At 44.0% G+C, this 22,137-nt stretch overlaps 1 protein-coding gene and 1 pseudogene across 1 annotated transcript; one reads left to right on the forward strand and one right to left on the reverse strand.

The window, feature by feature from the left end:
• The first annotated feature begins 1,480 nt into the window (after positions 1-1,480).
• On the forward strand, positions 1,481-17,059 carry LOC145342161 (uncharacterized). The gene is made up of 5 exons (XM_080187503.1): positions 1,481-1,648; positions 9,894-10,024; positions 13,666-13,724; positions 13,912-14,064; positions 16,803-17,059. The coding sequence occupies exons 1-5, from the start codon at positions 1,481-1,483 to the stop codon at positions 17,057-17,059; spliced, it is 768 nt and encodes a 255-aa protein (XP_080043629.1).
• Positions 9,353-9,461, reverse strand: LOC145351308 (5S ribosomal RNA; annotated as a pseudogene).
• Positions 17,060-22,137: the final 5,078 nt, after the last annotated feature.

Consider the following 22,137-nt stretch of genomic DNA (forward strand, 5'->3'; position numbering starts at 1 on the left):
CTGGCTGCATGAGAAAGATGAAGAATAGGGAAATGCCTAAAACTTAACCAATCCTGCCCATTCCTGTCTGTGAGAATGGTCTGGATTTTGCAGCATACTGATTGCAAAACTGTTAGCAATGTTGGTCATTACTCTTCAGAAACTGACATCAACTTCTGGGGTGCACAGAATCAGAGAATTCCTACGGTGCAGAAGGAGGCCATTCAGCCCATTGCGTCTGTACTGACTTTCCAAAAGAGCATCTTACCTAGGCCTGAACACCAACACCCCCAATTCTCATAACCCCATGCATATACCATAACTAATCCATCTGAATAACACATCCCTGGACACTAAGGGTCAATTTAGCACGGCCAATCCACCAAACCTGCACATCTATGGACTGTTGGAGGAAACCCACGCAAACACAGGGAGAAGATGCAAAACTCCACACAGTCATCCAAGGCCAGAATTAAACCTGGGTTCCTGGAGCTGTGAGGCAGCAACAATAACCACTGTCCCACCGTGTCACCCACAAATACAGTTAAACACAGAAATCCAGAAGTCACTGTCAATGATTCTACTCTTCTCCAGAGGATATGTTGTTGGGATCCCCACAGACTGTACTGAATTGAAAGTCATCAAACTGTGAGTTCCAAAGAAATAAAATCTCTTTGAAGCATTGTTTTTGGTTTTAACGTCAAATTCTATCCCCTAACTACCCTACCTTCCCTGCAGGGAATAGCCTCCCTACAACTCTCCATCCGCTTTAAGACCTACCATTTGGTTGACCTGATATCTCCTATTGCGACTGGGTGATCACTCTTTCCTGTTTCATCATCATGTCCTTGTCAAGCTCCTTATGGCGCTTCATGACACTAAAGGTGCTATATAAATATAATTTGAAGTTCTCTCCACCCCCGCCCCCGCCCATACACACACACACACAGACTTGATTGTGATGTTATCACAGGTTGGAGGCGAGTTGAGGCGTTTCTCTGGAGGAGTCGGTGAGAGGGGATGGATGAACCGCTTTGGTCCAACCCCCCGCTAGTTCTTTCACCAAGTTCAGGGTTACTGGCGAGTGAGTGAATGAGTGTTTTAAAAACACGCCCGGTATCTCATGCGCACCAATCACCTGCAAGAGGTTTGACAACAGGCAAACGTTACAAAGAATCTCCATGGTTACTGCAACACTGTAGTGGATTTGGGAGGAAGGGAGGGAAACTGCCTACACTGCTGTAGGGAAGATTAAACGCTGGAGTTCATGCTTCACAACATCGACTTCAGCAAACCTCCGAACAATATTAACCCCCTTCCCTCCACCCCCGAGATGCATTTGAGCCCAGAATTGGGACCGCTCTGCTGTTCTGGCCTGTGCGGTTAGCTGGGTGAATTCAATGCCATGCACTCACAGCCCCTCTCACACATGGCTGACTGCTTGTGTTAGTATCAGTGGACTGGAAACTGCAAGCGGTGTGAGTTTCTAATGGGAAGCAGCATGGAGCAATCTGAGCCCCACTTCCCGAGTGAAGCTGGACACTTCTGCACCCCCATTTCATACCACGGCGAGAGGAGGTTATGTGATGTCTGGTGCAGTGACAAATCACTCGATCTCTGCAGGAAGGACCTAACCTGTCTGATGTGTGATATGCCGAGATATATCGAGGTAAATGGTTATTCCCCAGCGGCTAATTTGTTCTGTATGTTGTTCCCAATCGTTCTGAACCTCAGACTAAGGTGAGAGTCAAACAAAGTTCACAGGAAATCCAACTATTTGCTGTCTACTTTATTATAAGAATATTCAACAATTGGGTGGCACAGTGGTTAGCACTGCTGCCTCACAGTGCCAGGGACCGGGGTTTGATTCGTGGCTTGCGTCACTGTGTGGAATTGGCACACTCTCCCCGTGTCTGCGTGGGTTTACATAAGAACATAAGAAATAGGAGCAGGGGTAGGCCAACTAGCCCTTCGAGCCTGCCCCACCATTCAATAAGATCATGGCTGATCTGAAGTGGATCAGTTCCACTTTCTCACCTGCTCCCCATAACCCTTAATTCCCTTATCGATCAGAAATCTACCTACCCGTGACTTAAACATATTCAACGAGGTAGCCTCCACCACTTCAATGGGCAGAGAATTCCAGAGATTCACCACCTTCTGAGAGAAGTTCTTCCTCAGCTCTGTTCTAAACTGCCCCCCTCTTATTTTGAGGCTGTGCCCTCTAGTTCTGGTTTCCTTTCTAAGTGAAAAGAATCTGTCTACATCTACCCTATCTAACCCCTTCATTATCTTGTAAGTCTCTATAAGATCCCCCCTCAGCCTTCTAAACTCCAATGAGTACAGGCCCAGTCTATTTAGTCTCTCCTCATAAGCTAACCCCCTCATCTCTGGTATCAACCTGGTGAACCTTTTCTGTACTCCCTCCAAGGCCAATATATCCTTTCGCAAATAAGGGGACCAAAACTGCACACAGTACTCCAGTTGCGGCCTCACCTGTGCCTTGTGCAGTTGCAGCAAGACCTGCCTGCTTTTATATTCTGTCCCCCTCGCGATAAAGGCCAACAGTCCATTCGCCTTCTTGATCACCTGCTGCACCTGCAGTCTGAGTTTTTGCGATTCGTGCACAAGGACCCCTAGGTCCCTCTGCACAGTAGCATGCTGCAACTTTTCACCATTTAAATAATATTCCATCCTACTATTATTTCTTCCAAAGTGGATAACCTCACGTTTGCCAACATTATACTCCATCTGCCAGGTCCTCGCCCACTCACTCAGCCTATCCAGATCTCTCTGCAGACTTTCCGCATCCTCCGCGCAATTCACTTTTCCACTCATCTTCGTGTCATCAGCAAATTTCGTCACCCTACACTCAGCCCCCTCCTCCAGATCGTCTATGTATATGGTAAACAGTTGAGGCCCCAGCACCAATCCCTGAGGCACGCCACTAGTCACCAACTGCCAACCAGTAAAGCACCCATTTATTCCAACTCTCTGCTTCCTGTTAGATAGCCAATCCTCAATCCACGCTAACACTTTACCCCTAACTCTGTATAACCTAACGTTCTGCAGCAACCTTTTGTGAGGCACCTTATCGAACACCTTCTGGAAATCTAAAAGCACCACATCCACCGGTTCCCCTCTGTCTACCGCACTAGTCACATCTTCATAAAAATCCAGTAAATTCGTCAAATACGACTTCCCCTTCATGAATCCATGCTGTGTCTGCTTGATCGAACGGTTCTTTTCTAGATGTTGTGCTATTTCTTCTTTAATGATGGATTCTAGCATTTTCCCAACTACGGGCATTAAGCTAACTGGCCTGTAGTTACCTGCCTTTTGTCTGCTACCTTTTTTAAACATCGGCGTAACAGTAGTTGCTTTCCAATCCGCCGGCACTTCCCCAGAGTCCAGCGAATTTTGATAAATAACTACTAACGCATCTGCTATTTCTTCTGCCATTTCTTTCAGAACCCTGGGATGCATTCCATTCGGTCCCGGGGACTTGTATACCTTCAGTCCCATTAGTCTACCAAGCACTACCTCTCTAGTAACAGTAATTGTATTAAGGACCTCATCTCCTACCAACCCTCTATCTTTAATATTTGGTAAGCTATTTGTGTCCTCGTCCATGAAGACCAACACAAAAAACTTATTTAAAGTCTCAGCCATTTCCTCATTTCCCACCATTAAATCCCCTCGTCCTCCAAGGGTCCAATATTCAATCTAGCCCACTGGTTTCCTCCTCAGTCCAAAGATTTGCCGGTTAGGTTGATTGGCCATGCTATGTTGCCCTTTAGTGTCAGGGGGATTAAGAGGGTAAATGTATAGGGTTACGGGGAAAAGTTCTGGGTGGGATTGTTGTCTCAATGGGCCAAATGGCCTCCTTCTGCACTATAGATTCTATGATTCTACGAAATCTAAATTCTTAAATTGAACGCATTTCCCAATTTACAACTCCATTAATTTGACACCAGTTCTGGCAGCCCTTCCAATCCAACCCTCATTCGCTCCTTATCGTCCCTGTTATTGTTCTAATTGTTCATCCTGTGAGGATTCATTCACACTCCATTTTAACATTGCGGAAGAGTCAGGTTTCTGCTACAGATAGTTAGGGGGTTAACATTTGGTGGTGTTGGTTTGAGCCGCAGATCTGAAAGTTATACTGTCCCAGCATTCCGGCATTCTCAGATTCAAATGTTGCAAAACTGCAATGTAAACTCAGGTCTTCAGTGATTCAGGTTCTGCAGGCAGGTTAGAGCATGAAATTTGGGACTATACTGGAGTACTATAAGGTTGGGACTATACTGGAGCACTGTAAGGCTGGGCCTATAATGAATCACTGTAAGCCTGGGACTATATTGGAGCACTGGAAGGCTGGAACTATACTGGAGCTCTGCAATGTAAGGCTGGGACTATACTGGAATACTGTAAGGCTGGGACTATACTGAAGCCCTGTAAGGCTGGGATTATACTGGAACAGTGTAAGACTGGACTATACTGGATCACTGTAAGGCTGGGATTATGATGGAATACTGTAAGACTGGGACTATACTGGAATACTGTAAGGCTGGGACTGTACTGGAGCACTGTAAGGCTAAGACTATGGTGGACCACTGTAAGGCTGGGACTATACTGGAGCACTGTAAGGCTGGGACTATGATGGAGCACTGCAAGGCTGGGACTATACTGGAGCACTGCAAGGCTGGGACTATACTGGAGCACTGTAAGGCTGGGACTATGATGGAGCACTGCAAGGCTGGGACTATACTGGAGCACTGCAAGGCTGGGACTATGCTGGAGCACTGTAAGGCTGGGACTATGATGGAGCACTGTAAGGCTGGGACTATACTCAAACACTTGTAAGGCTGGGACTATACTCAAACACTTGTAAGGCTAGGACTATACTTGAGCACTGTAAGTCTGGGTTTATACTGGAAACCTGTAAGACTGGGACTATACTGGAGCGCTATAAGGCTGGGACTGGTGCAGTCTAAGGTTGGGACTATACTGGAGCACTGTAAGGCTGGGGTTATAATGAAGCATCTAAGGTTGGGACTATGCTGGAGCATGGTAAGGCTGGGGCTACAATGGAGCACCCTGAGATTGGGACTATACTGGAGCACTGTAAGGCTGAGGCTATAATGAAGCATCTAAGGTTGGGACTATACTGGAGCACTGTAAGGCTGGGACTACAATGGAGCACCCTGAGGCTGGGACTATACTGGAACACTGTATGGCTAGGACTATATTGGAGCACTGTATGGCTGGGACTATATTGGAACACTGTATGGCTGGGACTATATTGGAGCACTGTATGGCTGGGACTATATTGGAGCACTGTATGGCTGGGACTATATTGGAGCACTGTAAGACTAAAACCAATCTGCCAATCATGGGGGGAATAACCTGAGATTCCATTGGATATTCCACACTGTTTGACCATCCTGGGATTCATAGAATCCCTACAGTGCAGAAAGAAGCCATTCTACCCATTGAGTCTGCACTGACTCCCCGAAAGTGCATCCCACCCAGGCCCTCCTCTCTAAGCTATCTCCATAACCTTCATATTTACCATGGTTAATTCCTCTAACCCATACACCTTTGGACACTAAAGGGCAATTTGACATGGCAAATCCACCTAAACTGCATTTCTTAGGAAACCCAGAGGAAATCCACACAGACACAGGGAGAATGTGCAAACTCTATCTAGGCACCCAAGGACAGGATTGAATCTGGGCACTGTGGGATAGCACTGCTAACAACTAATAGTAAAACATAGTTTGAATCTTCTAAACTTCACCAAATGATTGGCTGCATATGTAATGTGACAAATATTGTCAACTATTTCTACATAATCTCATGAAATGGATTTGTGTTTTGGAGGTACTACATGAGTCACCTGTTTGTGAACATGCACTTCAAGGGACAACATATGTGCATTCTTCAAACTTCTGTTTCTCTAACTTTAACCTTGCAATGTTTCATTCCACCCACAACACCTCATGTAGCCCTATAACCTTCAGCTGACCATTTGAAATATGTTGTCACTCACTGATATCACCAACAAGAAAATGATTCTAATTGTTGTGTAATCTAGAGAAAGGCAATTAGTCTGGTCATAATCGTCTAATCTTGTGGCACAGTGCGTAATGCTCTGAGCCAGAAGCTCTGGGTTTAAGTCCCACCTCAGGGCTTGATGGCCAAGAAATGCATGTTTATAATGCGGTCAAACAGGTAGAATATCAACTTGTAAACCCTGAAATTCCTGGTCAGAATAAAGGAAATTAGAGCCTTTACCATCATTCTTCCAGGTTACAACATGCATGCAAATTCCTTTAGGGGGTGGGATGGTTGGATGGCTGGGATGGATCAGATTGGTGCTAACAGCATGAAGTTCAATTTCTGTTCTGCCTGAGGTGGAGACTCTATCCATGGTGGAGGTCGTGATGTTGTGGTTAGGAAGCTGCCTACTGGCAGCCTTTTCCCCTTAACTTTTGATCCAATCAAATGTTGCCTTAATGTCAAGGACAATCATTCTCATCTCAACTCTTGAGTCCAGCTTTTTAGTCCATGATTGGACTGAGGCTGCAATGAAGATAGGAGCTGTCTGGCCCTGGCAGAATCCAAACTGAGCGTCACTGAGCCTATTATTGCTGAGTAAGTGCTGCTTGATAGTGCTGTCATCAACCACTTCCATCACTTGCTGATGTTCACGTAGACTGATAGGGTCATAATTGGCTGGGGTGGAAATCCTTCTTTGTGTGGAGATAAGTAGACTTTTCAAAAGTTGTCAGCAGTTCAAACTTTCACGGAAAAGAACCTATCTAATCTGACAGCACTGTTATATACAAGTTAACAAGTATGTTTTTGTCCTTTTGGTTCATAATTCCCACATGACTAAGTGGGGCATTCTGTATTTCAGCTGCAGAAATGGTCATGGCTGTTACAGGTTTTTCCAGTAACTGCTTCGGTTACCATAGATGACTATACAATCTTCACCCTGCAATTAATTTTGCATAGAACGCAATTCAAAACAACTACTCTAATCTCACTGGTGTACAGTGGGAGTGTTCAGGCCATCAAGAAGCAACAGGGAGGAAAAGCGATCTTGAAATTAAACTGCCAAAAGAGGCAGTGAATAAAAAAAAGAGGGGTGATAGTGAAAATATTGACTGAAAGTAACGGAGGGCGTAAAACTAGTAGAAGCATCAGGGATCCTCATCACCTCCACAGAATCCTACCCCTAGGATCAATCCTGCACATTAGGCTAGTCTTGCACTGATAGTAAAATTGTCTCAAAAATTTGCACTTTTTTAAGGAAGAAGTGGGCAAATGTACTTTGTGGCATTCTTATTCTCAAATATAATACACAGAGCATTTGGAAAGCTTCACTGTTATTCTGTGACTTTTCAATTGTTGTAACCACATTCTAATCGGAGGCTAGGTGGGTGCATCCAACCCCCAAAACAGTTTCCAGACAGCACGATGGCACAGTTTTTAGCATTGCTGCCTCATAGACCTGGGTTCGATTCCTGGGTTAGGTCACTTTCTGTGTGGAGTTTGCACATTCTCCCCATGTGTGCGTGGGTTTTCGCAGGGTATTCTGGTTTCCACCCAATGCCCAAAGATGTGCTGGTTAGGTGGATTGGCCATGCTAAATTCTCCCTTTGTGTATCTGAACAGGCGCCAGAGTGTGCAACTAGAGGATTTTCAAAGTAACCTTTTTACAGGCCAGATTGGAAAGTAAAGATATTTAAAAGTCCAGTTAAAGGCAAGTTGGTTTCCAGGTGCCATCAAGCTTCTTGCTTCATTTCAGGTAGGGTCCCAGGAATTTGGGTGGCTGTTTGGTCTCAATGGGGGGCCTTCTTTGATGGGATTTGCACCTATCTGCACTGTTGGTGATCTTCAGTTAGAAAAAAGACCAGGCTCCATTGCTTCCAGTCTCCTATCAACAGGAGTTCTCAATCTCAGACAAACAATATTATCCAAATGTGTCTGCTGTACCTGGTCATCACCTTAACAACATATTAAATGATTAGTTGCAATCTTCCATGAGCTGCTTCATTAACACATTTTCAGGGTCTGAGAGCAACTTTTGATGTTATATCTCCCATCCTGCCCACCACTGGAATTTTAGTGAGCAGGTTGTGGGAGAACGTGAAACCCCATTGACATCAGGCAGGAATTTCCAGTTTTTAGACCAGCGCTGCTGGAGAATTCCACCCAGCATTTCCCAATGTGAATGCAAGGTGTTTGGAATATGTTTGGTCTGAAATTAAATAACAAATAAAATATTGTGCTGTTTGAACTACTGACAACTTTTTAAAAGTCTATTCATCTCCACACAAAGAAGGATTTCCACCCTAGCCAATTACGACCCTATCAGTCTACTTGAACATCAGCAAGTGATGGAAGTGGTTGATGACAGCACTATCAAGCAGCACTTACTCAGCAATAATAGGCTCACTGATGCTCAGTTTGGGTTCTGCCAGGGCCACTCAGCTCCTGTCTTCATTGCAGCCTTAGTCTAAACATGGAGCAAAAAGCTGGACTCAAGAGGTGAGATGAGAACGATTGCCCTTGACATTAAGGCAACATTTGACTGGATCAAAGGTTACAGGGAAAAGGTGGCAGAATGGGGCTGAGAAACTTATCAGCCATGATTGAATGGTGGAGCAGATTTGATGGGCCAAATGGCCTCATTCTGCTCCTATATCTTATGGTCTTATGGTTGTGGCATCAAGGAGCCCCAGCAAAATTGGAATCAATGGGAATCAGGGAAAAACCTGTCCACTGATTGGAGTCATATCTGGCACAAAGGAAGATTGTTGTGATTCTTAGAGGTCACTTATCTCGGTCCCAGTACATCACTGCAGGAGTTACTCAGGCTAGTGTCCGAGGCCAAACTATCTTCAGCTGCTGCATCAGTGATCGCCTGTGAATTCCCCTCCGAGACACACAACCATCCTGACTTGCGACTATAACCCTATTTCTTCACTGTTGCTGGATCAAAATCCTGGAACTCCTTTCATAACAGCAGTGACTGCAGTCATAGAATTATAAAATCCCTACAATGTAGAAAGAAGCCATTCGATCCATCGTGTCTGCACCAACCACAATCCATCCCAGGCCCTATTCCCGTCAGCTCACATAGTTACCCTGACACTAAGCGGCAATTTAGCATGGCCAATTTACCTAACCTGCACATCTTTGACTGTGGAAGGAAACCGGAGCACCCGGAGAAAATCCACACGGACACAGGGAGAATGTGCAAACTCCACACAGACAGTGACTCAAGCCAGGAATTGAACCCAGGTTCCTGGTGCTGTGAGGCAACAGTGCTAACCACTGTGCCACAGTGCCGCCCTAAAGCCTATTGCACCCGGTATTCCCAGGCAGTTTCCCATCCAAGTACTAACGAGGCCTGAGTCTGCTTAGCTTCTGAGATCAGGCGTTTTCAAACTAGTATAGCCATAGTCATTCAACACGGTGGCTTATCATCACCTTCACAAGGGAGTTTAGGGATGGGTGATAAGTGCTGGCCTAGACAGTACATCCACATCCCATGGATGAATAAATTTAAATAATGTAAATAATTCTAGAATAGATATGTGTTTTTGTTTAGGAAGAAGGAGGGGGTAATTTCCATTGAAGTTGAAGAGGTGCACAAAGGGAGCCTAAATCAGTATCATCCAATATCACCCAAAGTCAAATTTACTTCCAATTCATTTATCTATCTCTTTGTATATTTTTGTTTGCATTTATGTTGTCCGATAGGATATTTTTTGTCAAACACAACATAAGTTTAGACAAATCTGTGTGAACGTAGGGTATATTAGACTTTATAAGATGGTAAACATTTGAACTGGTTTTGACAATTCTTGGTATGTCCGGCTTCTTCTTTCCTACAGCATCTGTACCTGGAGGGTAACCTGCTTCAGGAGTTGCCAGATGAACTGTTTGATCATCTGCCACAGTTAGTGTGGCTGGACTTAAGAAAGAACAGACTGCAGAAGCTACCTGCTAAAATTGGAAATCACCGGTATGGCTACAGGATCCTAACTCTGATTGATCCGAGATACAGTGAGGGGAATATTGTCCCCCACCCTCCCCTCCTCTCTCCCCCATCCCGGCTCACCGCCAAGCTGCTGGTCCTGGTTCTAACACCAAGAAGAGGATAATTTGCATGAGTGAGGAGTGGACATCTGCAGCGCTCGCCCCAAATTGTCGTCCTGAATGTCAAAGTGGCTCAATGCTGCCTGGGTGGCAAGGGTCCACCAAGCTAGACCACAAATAATTTGGTCTTGTTCAGACCTTCTGCTGTTATTGGAGCAAATGCAGCTCTTTTCATGGTAAGAAGTCTCACAACACTAGCTTAAAGTCCAACAGATTTATTTGGAATCACAAGCTTTTGGAGCACTGCTCCTTCATCAGATGCATCACCTGATGAAGGGGCAGTGCTCCGAAAACTCGTGATTCCAAATAAATCTGTTGGACTTTAACCTGGTGTTGTGAGAGTTCTTACTATGGAAAGAGCTGCATTTGGACTTTAACCTGGTGTTCTGAGACTTTTTACTGTGCCCACCCAAGTCCAATGCTGACATCTCCACATCATGACTCCATAGTAATTATCTGGGTCTGTTTACAAACCTCAATGGGACATTCAACTCATGAATATGAGAGTTTGGGATGATAGTGTTGTAATGGTAATGTTACTGGGCTGGTTATCCAGAAACCCACATTACCGATTAGGCAATATGGGTTCAAATCTCACCACAGAGCCGATGGAATTTAAATTCAATTAATAATCTTTTAAGCAATTGAAACTTTGGGCAAGATTTTCCATTTGCTAGCGCCCCAAGACCAGAAATTCCTGCCCAATGTGGATAGACCTTTAAATGGCCTGTCCCACCCGCTATGATTCCCATGGCGGGCGGGACTGGAAAATTCTGTGCTTTGCTTCAGTATGATCGAAAGTTGTAAAAAATCCATCTGGTTCACAATGGGAAGGACATCTACCATTGAAAAAGAAAATGCTGGAAAATCTCAGCATGGTCTGGCAGCATCTCTAAGGGAGAAAAGAGCTGACAAAAGCCATAGAAAGCAGGAGATATTTACACTGTAGGGTGAGGGAATGAAAGATGAGTCATAGCCACAAAAGTCCACTCACCTGATGAAGGAGCAATGCTCCGAAAGCTCATGATTACAGGTAAATCTACTGGACTTGAACCTGGTGCTGTGAGACTTATTACTATAGCCACGAAAGAAAAGGGAAAGGCTAATGGCAGTCCATAAAGAGAATAGAAGGTGTGAATGGCCAAACGGCAGAGAAGCTGAAATCAGAAATGAAGATTTGGGGGTAGGGAGGAGATGCGTGGGAGAGAGGTAAAATTGGTAAAAGGGAAAAAGGAAGCAAAGGGGGAAGAAGGTAAGAAAAGGGGGAAAGAGTGGGGGAAGAAAAATAAAGAAAGGCAATAAAGAAATAAAAGGTAGAGAACAGTTAAAAATTAAATAAAATGAAAACTGCCATCTTTTTCTGGTCTGGCCTTAACTCCACATCCACAGTAACGTGGTTGATTCTTAACTGTCCTCTTAAATGACCTAGTTGGACACTTGAATAAAACGGCAATTTGGGATGGGCAACACCAACAGTGCTGACATTCCATCAAATAATTTTTAGAAAGTCGCTGAGGCCCATGGAAGATATAATAGGTGAAATTTCCCGGAAAAGCTAGGATTTTCCTTTGGGTCACTGCCCTAACATGGATGGGGAGAGGTGATGGCAGTTAGTGAAGGTGAGGGCTGGTAGGAGTCAAATGCATAACTCACTTTTCCTCTGAAGAATTTAAATTGCCAATCTAAATGGGACAGGTTTGCCACATAACCAGGTTCTGCCCAAAATCTATGGCCTCACCCAGGGTGAAATGAAATAATAGATTTAAGTTATTTCCAATAATGAATGGATTTGGTTTCTCTGGAGCAATTAGCAGCGATCATTCACAGTTTAACATTTCCAGTCTTAAGAACAATCTTGTGTCTGTGATATTGGATAGTACAAAGGGAAATTTCTTTGGTGTATTTCCTGTTCGATTTCTATGCAGCTTGAATATTTCCATTATTAAAGTCCTTGAAAATGCCAATTAGTCCCAATCCCCTGCTCTTTCCCTGCAGATCTTTCTATTTTAAGTACGTATCCAATTTCCTTTTGACAGCTGGGGGAGGCTTGATGGCTAGAGTGTGATATAGAATGATGTAAACAGCATGGGGTCAATCCATGTACTGGCTATGGTACCTCATGGAGGGCTGCCTCCTCCCCTTGCTTCACATCTATGGAGTGATGTCCCTCAAACTATATAGAACCAATTGTCTCTGTCTAATGGTGAAAGACGCCTGGGGTCCTGCATGGACAAAGGCTAATTACTTCTGCAAATTCCAATGCTTTCACCATCTTTTCAGACCGTGCATCCCAGATCATAATGAACACTAGCAATGATTTTTATAATTACTTAAAAAGATAGGATCTGTCATGAGCTCAGGTTTTGAATAATATAAAATGTTGCAGTACATCATGTAGAGGGAGACTATGGCATCACTGGAATAGTTGTCCAAAGGCTAATGCTCTGGAGACGCGGGTCCAAAGTTAAATTCAGTAAATAAAAATCTGGAATTAAAAGCTGGCCTAATGGTGACCATAAAGCCATTTTCCATAAAACCCCATCTGGTTCACTAAAGGCGGCAAGGTGGCACTTCTGCCTCACAGCACCAGGGATCAGGGTTCAATTCCTGCCTTGGGTGGCTGTCTCAGTAGAGTTTGCATATTCTTCCCATGTCTGCATGGGTTTCCTCTGGATGCTCTGGTTTCCTCCCACAATTTGGAATTTGCAGAAGTAATTAGCCACAAAGGACCCTAGGCATCTTTTGCCATTAGACAGAGACAATTGGTTCTATATAGTTTGAGGGGCACCAATCCAGAAATGTGTGGCAAGAGGAGGAGACCTCTATCAGGTACCACAGCCAGTACATGGCTATGCAGGTCAGGTGATTTGGCCATGATAAATTGCCCCTTAGTGTCAGGGAGATTAGTAAGGTAAATACATTGTGTTACAGTGAGATCGTTGTCAGTGTAGGCTTGATGGGCCTCCTGCACTGTATGGATTCTATTCTACTAATGGAAATGTGCTGTCCTTACCCAGTCAGGCCTGCATGTGACTCATTAATTGCTCCCAGGGGTAATTAGAGATGGGCAACAAATATTAGCCTTGCTACATCCCAAGAAAGAATGAAGGGAGAAAAAAACATGCTGGAACACTTGTTACTATCCATGAAGAATATGTACTTTTCATGTGAACAATATTGTTGCAACTGCACAGCTTTGGTTTAACCTTGTTGTAAATGTGTACTTGGTACCAATGATCCCTGTGTTTGTTGTTAATATCAATGATTGTTTCAGGATGAATATGCAATTATTTGTGTCAGTTTGGCTGTAGTCTCACTCCTGGGCCAGAGTGTGACCCAAAAAGCTACCTGGGACAGGGTGTTAAATGTTAAAACTGTCAAAACTATTTGTAGTTAGCTGTAAATTTTTTTTTGCTCTATAAACTTAGAAGTTATACAAGTAATAAGATAATTAAAGAATTTAGTTTCTAAAATAAGTGAAGACAGTAAAGGAATTTAATTTTTCAGATGCCTTAAAACGCTTTTGTTGGAAACAAATCCACTCAGAGAGTTACCGATTGAACTAGGTAAGGATTATCATATAATTGATGAGAGTAAAATATTAATTTTAATATCCACTACTTGAATTTAGTAGAAAAAAGAATCTTTTGCTAAAGTATACCAATTTATTAGAGTTATTTCATAAACAAGCAAATAGTAATAATTTTGTATGCAGAATTTGAGATATTAAGTTCATGTTACTGTATTTTTCAGGAAATGTACTATCTCTTAAAGCACTTAACCTGAGGAATTGTCCACTGCAGTTTCCACCTTTGGATATAGTAAATTTGGGCACCCAAATCATTCTTTCATTTCTTAGGCAGCATGGCACTGGACTTGTTTCTGAAGCTCAAACTCAAGAAACAGGTAGGAATTTGGACTATTTATTACTTTGCTTTGTTATAACGTATGTTACCACTTCTTGTATCTTCCATTATTATTCCAAGTACAATGGAATCCTAGTGTGTCACATGATATTATGGCAGGAATCTCAATGGATTCTTTATTTCACGTTATATAAGAACATGAAAATGTGTTATAATGGTCCAGCATAACTTCCCCACTTGTGTACTCAGTGCTTCTATTTGACAATCCCAAGATCCCATATGTTGCACTAAGTGCTCTTTCAATGTGTCCTGCCACCTTCAAAAATCGACGTATGTGCACCCCAGTCCCTTCTATTCCTGTGCATTCTTTAGAACTTTGCCATTAAGTCTATATTGCCTCTCCCTATCTAATTTGGCAAAATGTACTTCTTTATATTAAATTCCATCTGACGCTGGTCTAACCATTTTGCTAGCTTATGTCCTGCTGGAGTTGATTTGTATCATCCTCACTATTTGCCACTCCTCCAAGTTTACTATCATCAGCAAATTTTGAAGTTTTACTCTGCATTCCATGATTCAAGTTACTTATATGCAGCAAAAAAAATAGTGGTCCCAGTGCTGACTTTTGGGGAGCACCACTGCCTACTACCTCCAGTCCAGAAAACAATCATGACCATGAATCACTTTTTTCTGTCATTAGACTCTTTTTAATCCCAATGAACACTGACCCTCCTATTCCATAAACCTCAATTTTGTTAATCAGACTTCTAGGTGGTATTTGCTAAATGCTTTCTTAAAATCCATACAGACAACATCCACCTCATCTACCTTCTCTAGTATTTCATCTAAATATTCTGTACACAAAACCATGCTGGCTTTCATTAATTATCTCAAACCTTTCCAAGTGCCTGTTGATCTTTTTTCCGAATTATGGATTTAAAACCTTACTCACTATTGCTGTTAAGCTAATTGGCCTGGGGTGCTAGGATTGTCCTTATACCCTTTCTTGAACAAGTGAGTCACATTTGCCACTTTTCAATCTTCAATCCACGTCCAGGGAAGACTGAAAGATTAATTCAAGTCCTTTTGCTATCTCCACCTCCACACCACGTTCAGAAATCTGGGAGGCAAGGCACCCAGACCAATATGACTTCTACACACCAAGCATAATATGTCTTCCCAATAACTCCCCCCTCTCAATTTTTTAAAAATCTTATTTATTAGTGTCACAAATAAGCTTACATTAATGCTGCAATTAAGTTACTGTGAAAATCCCCTAGTTGCCACACCTCGGCGCCTGTTCGAGTACACTGAGGGAGAATTTAGCATGGCCAGTGCACCTAACCAGCATGTCTTTCAGACTATGGGAGGAAACCGGAGCACCCGGAGGAAATCCACTGTTTCCCATTGGGAGAAAGGGCAAGATTGTAGTCCAGAAACCAGGAAGCATGGATTTTTTGGACTGTCTTTGATTGCCGGTAGTTATTCTTGTATATAGTCAAGAAAGGGAAATAATATATTGGACATTTAAATTAATACTTACAGTTATGGGAATGTTGGTCTATAATAGTGTAATTGCATCTGACCCTAACATAGTCCAGATTCCTGACCTCATTCTTCCCTCTACCACAACATTAATTTCACTGTCCTTGACTAGAGCTTCCACATGGCTTCCCCAGCTCAACACACAGCACAGATCACTGGCAGTATTTTCACAGACAACTGGAGGGGGTTTTGTGTTCTTGGAATTAATTCTCGTTGGCTCTGGATCCCTGTGACATTGTTCCACCAACCCGATTGGCACGATTAGATTTCTGCATGAGGGTGGACCTGGGCATACATTCAGGCTGGTGTTGGCGACATCTTCCATAGAATCCCAACAGTGCAGAAGGAGGCCATTTGGCCCATCATGTTTGCTGTGACTCTCCGAAAGAACATTTTACCCAGGCCTACCTCACGCTGAATCCCCATAAACTCCACACATTTACTATGGCTCATGCCCCTAACCTACACATCTTTGGATACTAAGGGGCAATTAAGCATGGTCAATCTACCTGACCTGCACATTTTTGGACTGTGGGAGGAAACACTGTGCCACCCTCTTGTGCATTGGCGGAAGGACAAAACAGTGAAAATGGGGAAATGGGCGGCACGGTGGCACGGTGGTTAGCACTGCTGCCTCACAGCGCCAGGGACCTGGGTTCGATTCCTGGCTTAGGTCATTATCTGTATGGAGTTTGCACATTCTCCCTGTGTCTGCATGGGTATGCTCTGGTTTCCTCCCACAGTCTGAAAGATGTGCTGGTTAGGTGCATTGGCCCGAATAGGCACCGGAGTGTGGCGACTAGGGGAATTTCACAGTAACTTCATTGCAGTGTTAAAGTAAGCCTTACTTGTGACTAATAAATAAATGAACTTTACTTTTACTTTACTTAAAAAATACTGGCCCGTTCCAATCTTGTTACCTTAAAATCGAACGCCAGTAAAAACTGGGACATGAGAATACAGGTCTGAACTGGTTTATTTTCCCTGCTGGGAGGAGATACAGTGGTTTGTTAATGCATCTGCAAGTGTTTGCTTTGGGAATTTAAAGCATTTCACTGACACCATCTTTTACAGGTTTTGTGGTGAGTGTTAAGTACTGTGCAAAACTCTTGCAGACAATCACCGCAAGAGAGAAAAGTTTTGTGGCTGCTAAGAGCCAGTTCCTCATTTATTAGTTCTAATTGCAGATGCATTCTTCTTATTTTCTGTTTGTTTCTTCCATGTGTTCAACAGATTCGATTCATCCCATTAAAATGGTAAAGCAGCCCCACAAAATAATGAGGATACAAGATTCACTGGGCAATTGCTCTGGGAACCAGAGTAAAAGAAAGCTACAAAGAGCAATGGAACCACTCATGTCAGTTCAGGGACACACATTCTGTTATAAGTCACTGCACAAACCTGCACTTCGCAGCAACATAAATAACATCAGAAATAATTTTTTACAAAGGTATGGATTGCTTTATCGTGTAAATGTTTGGCCGCTGTAACTGAATCCTGCAACGGAGATGACAAAGAAAGGCAAATCAAAGGGTAATTTTTCAAACTTGCCAAATGCAGATCACTGTTTAAATGGATACACTTGAGATGTGCCTACACTATGGCTTATAATAGCTTAACAAACCCAAATGTGGTACTGTTTTATAAATTAGGGATGGACTGGGAGGTGGGATGGGCTGGGGTCCTTTTAAATCATAGAATGAATCATAGAATTCTTACAGTGCAGAAGGAGGCCATTCAGCCCATCGAGTTTGCATCAACCACAATCCCTCCCACACCTTATTCCTGCAACCCCACCTATTTACCCTTCTAATCCTCCCGATGCTAGGGTTAATTTAGCATGGCTAATCAACCTAATCTGCACATCTTTGGACTGTGGGAGGAAACCACAGCACCCGGAGGAAACCCACGCAGACACAGGGAAAATGTGCAAACTCTACATAGACAGTGACCTGGGGCTGGAATTGAACCCAGGTCCCAGGCGCTGTGAGGCAGCAGTGCTAACCACTGTGTCACCATGCTGCTCCAAATGACAAGGGAAAGCGGAGAGGGGAGTGCCCATGATCTTTAGAGTGGCAAGATGTGACAGTGATTAGCAGTGCTGCCTCACAGCACCAGAGACCCAGGTTCAGTTCCTGCCTCAGGTCACTGTCAGTGTGCACTTTGCTAATTCTTCATGCATCCGTATGTGTTTCCTCCGGGTGCTCCGGTTTCCTCCCACAGTCTCGAAACACGTGCTGGTCAGGTGCATTGGGCCATGCTAAATTCTCCCTCAGTGCACCCGAACAGGCTCCGGTGTGTGGCGACAAGGGGATAAGAACATAAGAACATAAGAAATAGGAGCAGGAGTAGGCCATCTAGCCTTTCGAGCCTGCCCCGCCATTCAATAAGATCATGGCTGATCTGTCGCTGCTCAGTTCCACTTTCCCGCCCTCTCCCCATAACCCTTAATCCCCTCTCCTATCAAAAACCCATCAACCCGCGTCTTAAAAATATTTAGCGAGGCAGCCTCCACCACTTCAACGGGCAGAGAATTCCAGAGATTCACCACCCTTTGAGTGAAGAAGTTCCTCCTCAACTCCGTTCTAAACCGCCCCCCTTTTATCTTGAGGCTGTGTCCCCTAGTCCTATTGTCTTTTTTGAGCGGGAAGAGTCTTTCCACCTCTATCCTATCCATCCCATTCATCATCTTATACGTCTCAATGAGATCTCCTCTCATTCTTCTAAACTCTAACGAGTACAAGCCCAGTTTATTCAGCCTCTCCTCATAGCTCAACCCCCTCAACTCCGGTATCAGCCTAGTAAACCTCCTCTGCACTCTCTCCAAGGCCAAAATATCTTTGCGCAGGTGCGGCGCCCAAAAATGCACACAGTACTCCAGTTGCGGCCTCACCAATGCCCTATACAGATGCAGCAAGACCTCCCTACTTTTATGTTCAATCCCCCTCGCTATGAAGGCCAGCATCCCATTCGCCTTCCTGACCACCTGTTGCACCTGCAAGCTGGGTTTTTGTGACTCATGCACAAGGACCCCGAGGTCCCTCTGCACCGTCACCTGCTGCAGTTTTTCGCCCCGTAAGTAATAGTCCTTCCTACCATTCTTCCTACCAAAGTGGACCACCTCACACTTGCCAACATTAAATTCCATTTGCCATTTCCTGGCCCATTCGCCCAGCCTATCTAGATCCTTCTGCAGACTCTCCACACCCTCCGCACAATTTGCCGCTCCCCCAATCTTGGTGTCATCAGCAAATTTCGACACTCTACACTCGGTTCCCTCCTCCAGATCATTATTATATTATTATATTATTATTATATGATTATATCATTATTATATTCACAGTAACTTCATTGCAGTGTTAATGTAAGCCTAATTGTGACACTAATAACTAAACTTTCCAGCCACCATACCATTTCAACAGTAGTGGGGAAGGTGGAGAGTTGCCTTCCTGCCCACAAGCCATTTGATCCACTTCATTGATCAATTAAGGGTCTCTTCCTACCACTGTTGGCATCTAACGGATGGCAGCCTCCCCACAGACTTGGCATTCTTTGGCCTGATGAAGCCCTCAGTGACAGTGACCACCCCAGTGGCAAAGGTTCCATCTTTCTCATCAACAACAGACCGCCCCCCCTCCCCAGGTCTGCCCCTTTTCCAGGGTGTATCTGATTGGCCCCACAAACCTCCACACTCTGCTTTCCCATCCTCCTCTTCGAGGTGCAATCCTGCAGGTAGCCATCACTCGAGGTGGCGCTGCTGAGATGGCTGAGCTACCAGCCCTCTGTTGGGCTGGCAGATCCTTGTGGCAGGCAGATACCCTGTCAGCAGCCAATTAGTTGCTTGTAAAATGTGGCAGGCATCCTGCAAACAGCCGAGGCGGCATCGGCCCCTTGCTGCCATCATCAGGACCTCACCGGGATGATAAAATTCGCTTCCCCCCAGTGTATAGCCTCCACCTCATTTCTGTGATGTCGAATAGTTCCTGATTGTTACTCATTTGTTGTCCCTGACAGTTCTGGCACAAACTGACCATTCTTTGACCCACAGAGCAAGAAACAAAAGACACCGGGGGAAGTGTTACGCATTACTTAACCTGTGTTCTTTTTTTAATTAGATAGATTTGTATCTAGCGAGGAAAGCAGCGAAAGCTGGAAGACTGAGACAAAGTTAGAAAAATGCTGGAAAGCCTCAGCAGATCAATCAGGAGCTGAGGGGAAAGAAAAGGGCCACTGATCTGTGCTTCTCACAACACCAAACCACCAGATCATTTCTGGGGAGACAATGAGATCCATAAATATATTTGGGCTGCCGCTATAGCCTGCAAGTCGATGGAAATGGTGCCTAGTAGTTTTCATAGTGGCTCTTAAAGAGGCTGGTCAGCTGGAGAGCTTTAACTTAGGGTGGGAGACTGTGAGTCCCCATGGTAAGCAACTGGTCTGGTACTCAACCTTCCCCACTTCGCCACCCACCTCCCCCCTCTCCATCCACATTTGTCTTGATTGCCCGTCTTAAGATTAATTATAAATGACCCCACCCTGATACTCCAGCACAATCAGGAGGGGAAGTCAGATTTATGGGATCATGACAGTGCAGAAGGAGGCCATTCGGCCCATTGACCCTGCGCCAACAACAATCCCAACAGGCCCTATCCCCATAACCCCACATATTTACCCTGCTAATCTCCCAACATTAAGAGTCAATCAACCTAACCCGCACATCTTTGGAGTGTAGGAGGAAACTGGAGAACCCGGAGGAAACCCACGCAGACATGGAGAGAACGTGCAAGCTCCACACAGACAGTGACCTGAGGCTGGAATTGAACAGAAGTCTCTGGCTCTGTGAGGCAGCAGGGCTAACCACTGTACCAACATGCCACCTGCAGCGTCAATCTGCTACCATGTTAAAAGTAACACTAAAAAAGAGTTTTAAGATGGGCCAAAACATGTGAAGACATTTGGAAGAAAACTGCCTTTGATTTTATGCAGGGGGAGGTGGGTTTGTGGCAATTGAACACCAAGTGTTTCCTGCCTCCAAGGATCTTTCTCCTTTTTAATTGCTTGTTTTCTATTATGAAGATACAAGCATACCAAAACGTCAGACAGGATAAGACCAACTTGTCCATTGAGCTTGTGTCACACAGTTATGATGCTTGATGCATCACACCAAGAGACGTCTTATCCCCTGGGAGCCATGCAGTCTTCTTGGTGAAGCCTAACATCAGATATAATGCTCAAATCAAAGGCAGCTTTTTTTTCCAAATGTCTTCTCATGTTTTGCTACATATTAAAACTCTTCTTTTGTGTTACTTTCAAAATAATAGCAGAATGACTCTGAGGGTGGCACAGTGGTTAGCACTGCTGCCTCACAGTGCTAGGGACCCAGGTTCAATTCCGGTCTCGGGTGACTTTGTGGAGTTTGCATGTTTCTGCATGAGTTTCCTCCAAAGTCCAAAGATGTGCAGGTTAGGTTGATTGGCCATGCTAAATTGTGTTCCAAGATTTTTGGGTTAGGGAGATTAGCGGGTAAATACATGAGATCACAGGGATAGAGTCTGGGTAAGATATTCTTTTGGAGAGTCGGTGCAGATGGGCTGAATGGCCTGCTTTTGCCCTGTAGAGATTCTAAGATTCCACATGTCACGATAGGCGATTTTGTGGGAAACTTGCAAAAATGAGGCTTTTTGCACAAATTCCTTCTGTTCTGATGATTGAATGTTTGCTTTAAAGTTATCAGTGCTGTACCAATAGGGAACAGTAGGTAGATTCCCATGAAGAACTATAGTAAATAAAAACAATTGTTAATAGGGGATGACATTGATGTACAGCGATCATTAGACAGTACATTTTATACCTGCCAATGGACTGGCAGTTCACAACCGCCTGTTTTTGCATTCTTGTCATAAATCAGTTTCACCCCCTAGAGTGCTTGAAAGCTCACCTGACTCGTTTTGTTCCACCTGATGTATTTAAAGTTTCCTGTGTAAAGAAATTATGTATTCCATTCACAGTGTTGAGAAAAAGCAAAACTTTGAAATAAATACAAACACCAGGGACCGGACTCGTACTTCACATCATAGAAAAGTCAGTGGAAAAATGTTTGCTGTCTTACCGGAATTGGTGAAAAAGCAAAATGATCCAGAGCAAACAGAAAGGTAAACAGATTATTAAACATGCCTTTTTTTATTTGTAACCTAGCAGAGCTCGCCACATTGGCCCCTTGTGCCTTACTTTAAACGGTATTTTTTTAACACATGTCATATACCCAATTGAAATTTGCTGAGTTTGTCATCTGCCTTGGATTATATTTCTTCTTTATGGTTATGGTTATGTTGACTTTTCATTTTGTCAGTCTCTGGAGAGGACGGGGAATGGAAAATTCCAAGTGGATGAATTCCACAAGTATCTCTTGACTATCCACTGCAATTCCAGGAAACCGGTGTTTACACTGTTTAAGCTTTCCACAACTCTTTAACTGAAGTAGCAGTGGACAATCAGAAGAATGGACAATTGATAACAGTAACAATTGCTCTTGACATCCCAAGTGAAGGAAAGGGTCTCAGTCAATGTT

The sequence above is a fragment of the Carcharhinus amblyrhynchos genome, chromosome 1 (assembly GCF_965287045.1).
Source record: "Carcharhinus amblyrhynchos chromosome 1, sCarAmb.v2.hapA, whole genome shotgun sequence".
NCBI lineage: Eukaryota > Metazoa > Chordata > Chondrichthyes > Carcharhiniformes > Carcharhinidae > Carcharhinus > Carcharhinus amblyrhynchos.

Bases quoted from the DNA above. Each gene is read 5' to 3' on its own strand.
- LOC145342161 (XM_080187503.1), top strand. From the start codon at position 1,481: ATGGAGCAATCTGAGCCCCACTTCCCGAGTGAAGCTGGACACTTCTGC. The intron at 1,649-9,893 runs GTAAATGGTTAT...TCTTTCCTACAG, and splicing joins ATATGCCGAGATATATCGAG to CATCTGTACCTGGAGGGTAA. The intron at 14,065-16,802 runs GTAGGAATTTGG...TGTGTTCAACAG, and splicing joins AGCTCAAACTCAAGAAACAG to ATTCGATTCATCCCATTAAA.